The 13,887-nt window shown below is 30.0% G+C and overlaps 2 protein-coding genes across 2 annotated transcripts; both read left to right on the top strand.

Moving 5' to 3' along the window:
• Nucleotides 1-5,149: 5,149 nt before the first annotated feature.
• Nucleotides 5,150-6,753, top strand: LOC131663204 (ER membrane protein complex subunit 2-A-like). The gene is made up of 7 exons (XM_058933432.1): nt 5,150-5,284; nt 5,391-5,504; nt 5,576-5,726; nt 5,791-5,934; nt 6,011-6,167; nt 6,231-6,326; nt 6,408-6,753. Exons 1-7 carry the CDS (start codon nt 5,251-5,253, stop codon nt 6,585-6,587), a joined length of 876 nt encoding a protein of 291 aa, XP_058789415.1. The 5' UTR covers nt 5,150-5,250; the 3' UTR covers nt 6,588-6,753.
• A 93-nt stretch (nt 6,754-6,846) lies between these two features.
• Nucleotides 6,847-12,119, top strand: LOC131663073 (DENN domain-containing protein 10-like). The gene is made up of 9 exons (XM_058933163.1): nt 6,847-7,021; nt 7,189-7,385; nt 7,462-7,893; nt 7,955-8,072; nt 8,133-8,400; nt 9,431-9,527; nt 9,663-9,721; nt 9,887-10,143; nt 10,234-12,119. The coding sequence occupies exons 1-9, from the start codon at nt 6,982-6,984 to the stop codon at nt 10,785-10,787; spliced, it is 2,022 nt and encodes a 673-aa protein (XP_058789146.1). The 5' UTR covers nt 6,847-6,981; the 3' UTR covers nt 10,788-12,119.
• Nucleotides 12,120-13,887: the final 1,768 nt, after the last annotated feature.

Genomic DNA, 13,887 nt, shown 5'->3' with positions numbered 1-13,887 from the left:
TAGGACGTATAACATACATGCATCATCTTTAGAAGCAAAGTAAAGGCAATAAGTTCATGTGTATATTTCAAAATAAGTCATATGAAAATGCAACTTACTATTTTTATTGTTTCTTGAAAATTTATCAACCCTGTAATCTTTTTAAATTGAAAATTTTAGTTAAGTAAATTGCAATTATAATTATATAGATCTCAAACATGAAGTATCTATTGATCCATATTATTAAAACAGTAAACAACATTGCTATATGTTATTCATATACATAATATTTGACGACTAAAATGTGATTGCCGCTTTGAAAAATGTATTGAGCGAGTGAAAATTAGAATTGATATGTTTCTAATAATGATATTTTTTTAAATATATATATACATATAATGGTTTTCAAATTATATGACTGTATTCATTTCAAATTTTCAAAAAGCTGATAACTGGCGGCTCGTGACGGATATTGCACAAACTATAAAACACCATGTTAGCAGGTCGATGTAGTAGTAGATCTAACTTACCCACGAATTAAACACAAGCACAACATACATATAAGTAAGTGTCTACGTAAAAGTACTGATATATAGGTTCGTTGAGATTACGTAGCAGAAGACACAAACGAATTTTGACCATAACCCTAATAAACAGTTGCAAACATTTATAGCGATCGTATTAAAAATTTAAGGTATTATCCCTCAATAATTTTCACATAAAATTATCGAACCATATATTAACAATATTGTCACTTGACTTTTCATTCACTTAATATGAAAATTTGATAATTGTTCTATAAGTATATAAGTTAACATCATAATTTGAAATATTCAGTGATTTATGACTAAAGAATTCGATATGTAATATCAGAAAATATTTTTCTAGACATTTTATCAGTTTCCTTTCTTTTTAGGTATCCAAGATGGTGCAAATTATGCCAAAATGGACATGGGAAGTTTGTAAAATGTTTATGTATATGACATTTCCTGTAGCGATGTTCCATTATTTTAATTCTCCACAAATATTTGAAAAGGAAATAAACAAGATAAAAATGGAACATTTTCCTACAATTTCATCGAAGAAACAAGAAATGGTTGAAAAATGGATAGAAGAAATTAATGCTCAACGTGAACTCAGGAAGATAGAAGAATTACAAGCAAATCAAGCAACCAAAATATAAAATGGATCTTCTATTGAATTGGAAATAATCCATATATTATAGAATTATGATTACATTATATATATTCTTATTTCTTAATTTGATGAAATTTTACAATTAAATTATTATTTATACCTAGTAGAAATGATGATGAAAAAATGAATTTACTTCCAACCCTTGTCATATTTCACTTCAATAAAATTCTCTCTGGATATATGATTCGGAAATTAACATGAAAAGAGAAAATGTGCAATAATAGTCCATTGAACAAGTATAATCAAAATTTTTAAGCTTTCGTCAAAACCATAATGTTATTGTTATTTATACATGTAAAAAGAAATAAATATTTTTATAGCAATGGAAATTATTTTCTATAAACAACTAAAAGAAAAACATTTTAATATTAAGGTATAAATTACCATAAAATTAGATAGCGTGGATAGATACTTCATTAAATTAATATAGTATCAGTGGGATGTGAATACATTAACATACATTCTAATATAATAATTAAATTCTGATTTTTTTTAAACAAACATCAAATCAAGAAGTTTAATATTGATAAATAAAGTTAATAAATGCATAATTTTATTTATCTATAAACATGATTAATATAACAGAATGTTGTAATCCCATGTCATCAATAATTATTTTTCAATGTAAATAATAACAGAAACAGAGATTTCTATTTTTGACATACATCTTAAAGACTTTAAATATTTTATTCATTTGATATTTTTCCATGATTATATTACAGTTTTTAACAAGACTTGCTGGCAAATGAATAGCACAGATTATAAAATTTATATTCCTACTTTCATATACAGTAATTAACGTGTGATTTTACTTTTATATTTCTACAAAATCAAAATAAGTAATATGACCTGCACACAAATTCAAATGTTATTCTCACCCTGTTAGAAATAATTTTTGGGTAAAACTGCTGCACGTAGTTATTTGCAGTTTAAAATAGTTAGTTATATTATTATAAACGTTATATGTTAAATATGTATAACAGTTATTAATATTTTTTTCTGTCAGTAATAATTATATACAGCAATAAACAATTATAAACAATTTCGAAAATGCACCTATCGTAAAAAAATGTGCTATTAATAGCACTTATGAATAGTTTTTAAATCAATTTCAAAAATGTAAATACTTGTTTACAACTGTGATAAATAGTTATTATATATGTGATAATTAAGAATTATTTTAAACACTTATATATTGTTATTATCACTAAATTTTTTTCACCTATAAGTACTTTTTTCGTGTCTGGTACTGGCAAATTAATAATTTCAATTAACTGTAAGTAATAGTTACTAATTTTTTATTTTAATAGATAATTGGTGATAACTCTTATTTATAGTTATTATTTCTTAAAATAAATTTGTCTCGGTGAATAAAAATCTAAATAACCATTTCTCACTGAAAAAAACTGTTATTATTTAATAACGATAGTTTTTTAACAGAAAATAACTCTTTGTAATCGTAATACGTGTACAGAATCTGATGTTTATAAATGGTTATAAATTATAAATAACTGTTAGCAAATATTTCTAACTAATGATTTCTATTTATTATAATTTTATGCATAAATTATTTCCGACGGGGCAAATAATAATTGATGATGTTCCCAATAGAAAAGCATCTATATATATATTGAGGATGAAAGAATTAAGCAGAAAATCAACAAAAATTGATCTGAAAAATCATAGAAAAAGAGCGCGTGATTAGTGAGTATAGCAAAACTCATTAATAATTCCGCGCAATTATGATTTCATTAATAAGAAAATTCCAAAAGTTGAACACTTCAAGATCAATAGAAATTGAATCTGCATTGTGTTTTAATTCGGTTTTATAAAAATAAATGTATTATATTGAATAGTTAGCGAAAATCCTGTGCAATTTTTCTATCCAATTAAAACATCATTATAACGAATCGTTTAAAATAATTAAATAATTATTTCTCATTACAGCGATATATGCACCTAAAAGATCAGTAGATAGCGTAGACTCAAGAAGTATGTACTGCATTCTGGAGTAGTATTCTATAACTTTTGGTACCGTATATACGTCACGATCGATATACTATACTGATACCGTATCGGCCGTACCCATACCGCGGTGTATGATAAGATCGAGCTATATATACTATAGCAAAAGTTGAAATATAAGGATTAACTGTCTCGGAAGGCGCATATTTTTAAATTGAATAGCCTGGATCTACAGTGTTTTTGTATTCATAAGTAATACATAATCATGTAGGTTTCACCTCTTTTTTTTGTTGCCAGGAAGTACAGGACTGCTTGAACGCATACTTGGAAGCATTACAAATAAATTGAAATAACTACATTTAATTAAAATACTTTTAGTTAAATTATTTTATAAAAATTATCTGAATAAAAACATGACGGTTTTTCAACAGCTTTGATGGATATTATCTGGAACTATACTTCTTCAAACCACTGATAAAGCAACAAGCTTATTCATTTTTTTTTTAATTTGAAATAATATTCATTTTCTTTTTGTAGGATGATGAATGTTCTATTTGCTTTAACAAAATACACGATCCAAAAACATTGATCTGCATCCACGTGTTCTATTTAGCACTTAAAAAAATGACAGTTCAATGTGTGATACTTATTACAAATTATTGCGATAGAAATGTACGCATATAATTGATATAGAGCTTTTTTGCAAAAAATCTTTGACGAAAAATATCTCGACATTGTAAATATCATCGAATTTATTTGTATTGATATTTACAAAATAAAATAATGTTACTAGAATGTATAATTGGTGCGCCAGTTGATGAACTAGTTTTCAATTGTATCGGTGAAGTGTGTACAAGAGAATCTTGTATTTGTATTACTTTAAACATTCTTTGCTGTTCCTTTTGTGAATCTAAAATTCAAATACTTTAAAAATGTATGCAATCAAAATCGAACGTAGCTGCGATTTCATTTCTACGCAGTAAAAAACATTTACGATAGCATTTTATTCAACGAAAAAAAAACAATGAACAACAACGAAACAAATTAGGTCATAGTGAGTAGTAAGTTGAAGATTGTTCTTCAAAATTAAGTAATTCAGAATACAAGTTAATTACAAAACGAACTCTGATTGAAACAAAGTGCACGTGTACGATGGGCTAGAGCCGGCGGCTCATGCGCTTCCCGTTCTCATGTGCCGTCGTGATTTTTACTCTCGGAAATTCATTATATTTTTAATTCCAATAAATATTTTTCAATAATAAAAAAAAGTATTGTTCGTTATTAAAAAGAGAGAGATTTAATATACTTACAGCAATCGATATCTGTTTAGCAAAAAAGGTGACTAGGTTTAAACAATTAATTTCTCAAAATCACTCGTTTGTTTGTTAGTAAATTAACGATATCTTTCATTATAATGTATATTATTATAATTTTCAAATCTGTTGTATTCTTGAAGAAGTAAAAAATCATTCGGTATTCTGGTGGTTTATGTAGCTCAATTAGAAAAAAGTTTCAACTGAATAAACAATTAAATTTGTTTTCGATGCGAATTTTTTCAGTTAATTTGTGATATTTTTGGTTAGAATCAATATTTTTTCAATTTGAATTTATTAATTGAAAATTAAAAATTTGAATTAATAAATTCAAATTGAAAATATAAACCCCGCGAATTTATTACTTAATAAAACATTTAACTCTTAATTTTAAAAGCAAAAACTTGTTTATAAAAAATGTTATGAACTTTTTTAAAGTAATTAATTTGTTAATAACTTGAAATACCTTCTACGACTGAAAACCTCACAGATATGGATTTAGAAGGTCAAAATACATACATACATATTTACATACAGCATGCACACATGCAACCATACATCATACATATACCTACATACAAACATCATATATGCATATATACATATACATATATAACCTTGGTGTTGGCGTCAACCTCGATCGGCCACGACCCCCCTCCTCCTGTCTATAGTACTAGCAAGTATAATACCAGTATGCCGAATGCACATTGGTGTTTAGGCATTAGTGTTAACCAGAGGTATCAACCTGATGACAACTATCGATTGTCAGATACAATAGTTCAATTATATATTTAAAATGGCTGGAATTTATGATGATCTGTCTTGGTCAGGTATATCAGTTATTCTTATAAAGAGCAAAGCTTTCAAAGAGACAGTTGCAAAACCAATACATATAATTTTTTATAAGAAAAGGTTATGTTGACATTGTAATTTCAGATGCTCGCGATTTTTTGCGAAATTGGAGAGAAAATTCAGAACGTCGAAGTAAGGATATTGTAGAAATATATGAGTCAATTTTAATGCCCCATGTTGACAAGTTAGGAAATGAAAGTAATTAATTTTTTGCTTTGTTACTTGAGTAAAATATTTGTCATTGATTGATGACAACTGCATTTTTTCAGAATATTTGGTATTGGAGCAAGTATGCATAGCTGCTTTGGATTGTTATCGGCTGTCATTAGCAGAATATTGTTTAAAACTTCTGGTGAAGGAATTCCCAGGAAGCTTGAGAGTTCATAAATACCATGCTATGCATTTAGAAGCTTTAGAAATGTAAGTATACTATTAAAATTTTTAATAAATTTCATCACAAATCATAAAAATACCTCATTTCTAGGTATGATGAAGCTTTAGAAGTCTTAGACTCAATAATCAAACGTGATGAAACAAATGCAGCTCCAAGAAAGCGACGTGTTGCTATTTTGAAAGCAAAGGGCCAAATACCTGAAGCTATTGTAGAATTATCTGGATATCTAAAAAAGTATATACTTAAGAAATTATCTATATGTACCTTATTCTGAATAAAATAATAATAAACTTTTGAATTTGTCCTGCAGGTTTATGAGTGATCAAGAAGGATGGCATGAACTTTGTGATCTTTACTTGCAAGAACAGGAATATAGTAAAGCTGCTACTTGTGTCGAAGAATTGATTTTACACAATCCTCATAATCATCTATTACATCAACGTTATGCAGAAATTAAATATTCACAAGTAATACTTTCAATTACAAAATATAATAAATAAATGAATAATTATTGTATTTTTTATTTTTAGGGTGGATTTGATAATATGCTTTTAGCAAAAGCATACTTTTGTCAAGCAATAAAATTGAATCCTAATAATATAAGAGCACTTTATGGACTGTTACTAGTAAGAATAAGTTTCACAAATTTTTTTATTGAAATTAAAACTATCATGTGATATTAATATATTTTATTTTTTAATATTTAGACAACAAATAACATTGCTCTTTCACAAAAATGTCCTGCTCCAAAAAGGAAAGAAATCATTAAGCTAAGTGAATGGGTGGCTAATCAGATTGAAAAACAGTACGAATCTAAAGTTACTAATGTAAAAGAAGATACAAAATGTATAGAAGGGTTACTAGCACAATTACAATTAGAAGCGTAGAAGTTTTTCGTAAAAATAGTAAATGTAATAGTTTTGCAATAAATTAGTTAGAATTTTCAACATTTGTATGTATATGTGAACAAAGTGTTATTTTATTGTCTCTGCACACTTTATTAATTTATTATCTGTGCATATTAATAAATGAAATATAACATTGTTAAATATTACAATATTACCTGTGATTATCTTATTCGACTAGAAAGTCAATTTCCAATTTTACCTATTAAAAATATTTATCCAACTGAGCATCATACGTTATCCTGACGTTAACATAACCTTAAAATCAACAAAACAAACTAAACTTAGTTCATTCCAAAATAATGTATCTGAAAGTATTTAATTTTTCATAATTTTATGAAAAATTATATTTTTATTCAGTAAAAAATAAATAATCATGGCTCCTCTCACAGATTTAGTATTGTGTAGTATATTAGGTAAGATACATAATAGTTTAGAATATCAATCTTTAAGCTACTGTCAAATTACAGTAAATCACATTTTCATACCTGTATGTGAATTTATTTTAAACTTGAAAATATTTTTTGATCAGTATAAAATGTGTTGTTGATAGAATATTAAATAATATATTTATTTTTTACAGAAAGAGATTGTAATAACGATAATTTATGGACATGGAGTTATCCATATATGATTGAAGATGAAAAACCATTAATATTAAGAAAATATAGTTATCTATCAGAGCATAATAATACTCATTCATTTGCTTTTTCTAAACATGGACAATATTGGTTTTATATTTATAATAATGATGCTTCAGATACTGGAAAACTTTGCCGGGTAAGGATGATTAATAATAGTAAATAATTTATTTGAGTGAGAATCATTCATTTTAATTATCTATACCTATCATCAGGTAAAACAATTTGCTATCATACTCTATACCAAGGACTATTATCCTCAGAAGTATGAAATACTTTGTAAACTTTTTAGTAAAACTTATAATAAAAATGGCAATCCTGTTGACATATTGAAACTCTATCTGAGTTCATACACTAAAGGGTCATTTGTGACAGAAGATAATGAGTCCTTTGCAACAGATGATTTTGATGCCTTATCTTTTGGTGCAAATACAAATGTTAAGGGATTGATAAAAGTTTTTGAATTGGAAACAATTTTAATCTATACAGCACTTTTGCTCAAAAAACGTATTGTTGTTTATCATCACAGTTTAGAACAATTATTCAAATGGATCAAAACCTTCCCAGCTTTAATGAAACATCGAAAAATAACTGATCATTTGTTTCCTTGGGTAGATTTAATACAAGATGAAATTCTTGAATTAAAGGTACATTTGAAATTTTATAACTACAAGAACATCATATTAATTAACTTCATTGTATTTTCAGAAACATTCATTTTATGTAGCAGGTTGTAAAGATGGTTTAATATCTTCAAGACCGGAATTATATGATCTCTTGGTAAATCTTCCAGCGAGAGAAATTATTGTACCCAATCATACAAAAGGTATTAAATTTAAACTTAGTAATATTTTTTGTTTATTGATTTGGTGATATTTTTTTACAGAAAGTTTTATAATGACTAAAACGCACAAAGAAATTGCAATGTTTATGGTCCAGCTGTGTGAAAATCAATCGTTAACAGAGATGCAAGTTATATCTGAAATTGCAGACAAAACTCAAGATTTGTTAAATCAATTAACAACTTTGGCTACTGTAGAAATTTCTAAAGGAGAAAAGAAGGTTCCTGTTCAATCAATCAGAGAGAAAAATCTTACTCCAGCAATTGAAAACTTTTTGATTAATCTTGCTGTTGTTGAAAACTTATTGATAATGTGATATTTTTCCTATTCTTGAATTATATGTAATGAATTCTGTTATTTATATATCTTTATAAATTGTTTTACAATATTTTCATTCAAATTAGAAAGTTTTTGTTATTAAAAATATAAAAATTTTAAATTGTACCTATGCAATAACGCACCTAGTGAATAGAGGACTGAAGATAGACCTCTCGATTGTAAGGGAAATTGTTGAAATAATTTTGATGACGTTATTAATTGCCTTAATTGTCTCTGATATCGGTGATCATTTCCCATTTTCGATTCGTCAACGGAAAATGTATGAAAATCACGATTTTCCTCGGTACATGAACAGGCTCGTTTACTCTAATAATTATTGAAGAATTTTTATGTTTGATAGTTCAAAATTCAGATTTTTATTTCCCTCGACAACGCCTCAAATCGCATTTGCTATTCGTTGCATAATTTTCAAATTAAAATTATTAATAATTTTCGTATTGTGAGTGGCGGGAAAACGGTGTCAGTTCATATTTCAGCATTCCATTTCCATCTCAGGTCGCAACATGAAAATTATTAATAATTTTAATTTGAAAATTATGCAAGGAATAGCAAATGCGATTTGAGGCGTTGTCGAGGGTAATAAAAATCTTAATTTTGAACTGTCAAACATAAAAGTTCATCAATAATTATTAGAGTAAACGAGTCTGTACATGTACGGAGGAAAATTATGATTTTCACACATTTTCCGTTGACGAATCAAAAATGGGAAATTATTACCGATATCAGAGACATATAGGGCAATTAATACCGTTGTCAAAATTATTTCAACAATTTCCCTTACAATCGAGAGGGCTACCTTCACAGTCAGCTGTGAAGTGAAAAGCGACTAGAACTACAAAATTCGTGACAGCAATATGTGTACATACACATGTGCATATGCATTCGTGTGTATAGCGGTCGGTTATAATACATAGAATAATACGATACTGCGCAGTCGGCAATGCGCACAACATGAATTCTTAGTTCGTAGGTGGCTCTGTGTCATTTATGCGTCTATCATCAGTTACTCGCTTAGGTTCATTGTTCGACGTTCAAAAGAAAAGGGTTCTTTACGAAAGATTTTGCGAATATTTCAAGGTATCGCGGATCAACATACCAGCGTAAGCAATCAATTCAAAACAAGAATTTCATTTTCTTCAGCGACTTGTATATCTTAAGAAAACCTATTTATTACATTTTACTTCCGAAACATTTAAAAAAACGTCGCATTTATTCTTTTTCCAGCTTTGTAAAAGTTGCGAGAAATCAACACAATGGGGGACATTGATGTTGCTGACGCATTTGGCTGTAGCAGGTAAATTTTCAGCTTTTGATAGTCTTATTTCTGATTAAATTTTCCAACAAGCTTAAATTGCTAGTTTGTATCAAAATTATACTTTTGCAATTATTTGGAAAGGGTAAAGATAATGGTCAAAAAATTCACAAACAAAGAGCTAATGTATGCTTGTTATCTACACAGGAACAGCGTTGCACCAATGAATCAAATTCGCTCAGCTCCAACTGAACGCTATGCTACTCATTACAACATGAACCATGGCAAGCGTGGTCTAGCAATAATATTCAATCATGAATTTTTCAATATCAGTCATTTGAAACCACGTCATGGTACAAATGTTGATTGCGAAAACCTTGCCAATACCCTCAGAGTTCTAGGATTTGAAGTTAATGATTTTCACAATTCAAATCACAAGGATATTGCCAAGTATTTGGAAACAGGTAATTGTTTTTATTATAATTAAAATTATTATTTCTTTATTTATTAAGACAAACTTTAGTTATTCAACTCAACTCTTTGCAAATGTACAGTAGCAGAGATGGACCACTCTCAACATGATTGTCTTATTGTCGCTGTACTAAGTCATGGAGAACTTGGACTATTGTATGCCCATGATACTCCATACAAAGCTGAAGCAATCTGGTCATACTTTACATCAGACAAATGTCCATCTCTTGCCGGTAAACCGAAACTCTTCTTCATACAAGCTTGCCAAGGTGATAAACTTGATAGTGGTATCACCATGAAAGAGCGAACCGAGACTGATGGCCAACCCACTGTTACATTCCGCATTCCATCACACGCTGACTTTTTGATTGCATACTCTACAATACCAGGCTTTTATTCTTGGAGGAATACAACTCGTGGTTCATGGTTCATGCAAGCCCTATGTATTGAGCTTCGAGAGAACGGTACTCGTTATGATTTATTAACTTTACTTACATTTGTTTGCCAACGTGTTGCTATAGATTTTGAATCAAACACACCTGATAATATTACTATGCATCAACAAAAACAGATACCTTGCATCACTTCGATGTTGACCCGTCTTGTTAAATTTCCTCCAGTTAGTAATGGAGCATAATTACTATATAGGTAGGACATTCAAACTTCAAAATATTTACTTGATTGGTAAACTATAGCACTTAAATATTAATACTACAATATGAAAATATTACGTTTATTCAAAAATTCATCTTTCTTCATTCGTATATAAATATTCTGTGATATTGATGAATCACTTTTCAAAATTATAAACTGTTATAATATTAACAATGCCATAATGCAATATTACGTCATTGAAAAACAGAATAACTCCATCCACTCTTGAATGTGATGAATTTGAAATTTTTATTTATATTTGTTTGAGTAATCAAGTATTATAAATAATTTTGCAAAAACTTGTGATAATGTCAGTGGAATTTTTTTAGACAAGTATATTGAAATATTGTGCTATAGTGATTATTTATTGAGAAGTTGAATTGGTTCAAGCCAAATTATAAAAACAGAGAGTAATCAATGTGTTACCATTGCTATGGTAGTTGAAAAAATATGCCACTACTACCCTTTGTATTATAACTAATTATATGTGAAAATGAAATTAAGTCATTTGGGTTGCAATGCTTGAGTACTTGTCAATCATTTATCATTATGCATTTAATTAAATGAAAAAAATGTAAATGTAAGAGATCTTTGCATTTATATGCTTGCAATTGATTAATTTTCAACAGTGTTTTTGTATTGTACTTTTTCATAAGGCTAATTTTTATTACAAAAGAATTTAATTTTTTATACAAGATTTATCATTTTACTATGTAGCATTTTGTACCATTACTCAATTTTGTTAACAAAAATTGTATTTGGCATGCAATATTCAAACTTTAACATGTTGAGAACATATTGAAAGCAGCCTTTATAATACATAGCTGTATGGGTTGTATTTGGTTTATTGTACACATTTAAATTACCAACAAAGATAGATTAAGCATTTATCTTTGTTGATGTTACATACAGCGTGTTATGTAATATTATTGTGAAACTTGCAGGTACAATGAATTCAGATATTGTGATATAAGCATTTTTAAACATTTTTTCATGTACACAAATCGTGTCTATGTCAAATCATGACGTAATTACTAAGAATGCTATTGTGCCTAAAAAAACTTTTTTATTTGATTGATGTCAAATACTCCTAGCCACATAAGAACAAAAACATGGTCTTTCACTCTTTGTAGCATTTTTGACTTTTATATGTATTGTGTAGGTATAAAAAGTTCAAACTCGAAATATGTCGAATATATATATTCTAAATAATAATATAATCTATTCTATTCTATATATGCATTTATATATACATACACACACAAAATTATTTGTACTAAAAATCGAGACAAATAAATTTAATAAATTCAGTAAATTTCACAGGATTTCAATCATTTTTTGTTTCTTTATTCTTATAATATAAAAAACTCTAAAGCCAGGCATATGCGGGATGTGTCTATGATGAAAGCTGCTCCAACCGTCATCGCATCACCACACTGTTCCAACACCTGTCCTCACACAAATGCACGACCTTCTCAATGACCCTCGATCCAACGAAATCGTCCCACCTTGAGCCGAGTCGACGATCAGTTCCTCGATTTTCGTGGCAACCAAAAAAATCTCATTCCACGAACCTCATTTTGAATTCGAGTGGAATGGTTTACAACAATTTTTTTAACAATGATATATTACTTTTTCAACTTCACTTGCAAACAATATTTTTCTGAAAATTATTTACACAGTCAAATAGATGATTATATTCCAAAAATACATATGAAGAAGCCCTATTTTTATCTACTGTAGACTCTTTTTAAAGCGAAACTTTGTTGAATAGTAAATTTTTATGTTGTAATTAGCCACACCATAAGACAAAAAATAAGCGTATTTTTAAAAACGAGATCTGACGGAGATCAGCAAGTACAGATTATACTATAAAGCATTTTTATATGGGTCCATTGTTAAGGAGGCCAGAGAGAAAAAGATAGCATAGGTCTCCTAGTTCCTAATAAGCATCAATAGACGTGGATTCTTCTTGTCCAACCCATCGCCTCAACATAGTACTATTCTCTCTTTTCTGATATACATTGTACTATAAGCTTCACTCCCTCTTCTCATTTATATACAGCATGCTAACATGTGGAGAGAGAGAGAGAGAGAGAGAGAGAGAGAGCTGGATGTAGCCATAGCAGCAACAGCATCCTCGGAGCCAAGGTATAGTGTCTCGCACGCACACATAGTCTAGCGGGAAAGAGAGGGAGAGGGAGACAGCAAGAGCCGACCGACACACATCAAAGTCCCCGGGTGGTGGTCGTCGACTCTGGCTCGGCTCGGCACTCGGCAGCAGCATAGCAGCAATCCTGTAGGCTCACACATACGTAGAGAGCGAGCACAGCAGCAGCAGGCAAGCAGGCAGGCAGGCAGACAGCGCAGAAGGAGAGAACCGAGCGCGTGACGCGCGCGTGAGAGAGAGAGGGAGAAAGAGAGAGAGAGAGAGAGAGAGAGAGAGGCAGGCTGGCTGGCAGGGTGCGACGGCCTTCTCCGGTAAAAAAGGGAGAGAAAGAGAGAGTGCAAGGAACCGCGCGTTGAAAGGGAGAACGTATACCTAAATAATAGCCGCGCCGAGTCGATGTACCGTACTGCAAGGCACTCTCTCGGTTTAGCTCTTATACGCTCTTCTTTTATGTATAACGGACACCTCCTGCCTCTCATCGCTATTATTTGTTCATTTGCCAACAATCCGCTATGTCTTCTTTTCTTTTCTCGCATGTTTACCCTCCCAATTAAAAATCCTCTTGCTGTCGAGCGAGTAATCATCGTCGTAGCGTTTTATACGTACAGTATGGGGCACGGGGGTATCGACTCTTCGGCAGCCTCTGCGTCACCCGACAATGCCACGAAGCACACGAAGAGGCTTTTCCCATTTCCGCACTGTTGTAAAATGATAACTCTCTGTTTGTCTATTTTTACCGCAGACAGCTCTTGGCATGCTTTTGTTCCCAGCATTTTATTGACAAAGCTATAAATTCTGGCTAACGTTGGGACTATACTACTGGGAGCTCAGATAGTAATCTGCGAAAAGGTCCAGCAGATCTTCCAAAAGCGCAGGTATAAAGCAGAGAACGTCGAGAAATTCTTGTGTGCCA

The sequence above is a fragment of the Phymastichus coffea genome, unplaced genomic scaffold (assembly GCF_024137745.1).
Source record: "Phymastichus coffea isolate CEN01 unplaced genomic scaffold, Cenicafe_Pcof_1.1 PCOF00031, whole genome shotgun sequence".
Classification (NCBI taxonomy): Eukaryota; Metazoa; Arthropoda; class Insecta; order Hymenoptera; family Eulophidae; genus Phymastichus; species Phymastichus coffea.
This window is presented reverse-complemented; position numbering and strand designations above follow the sequence as displayed.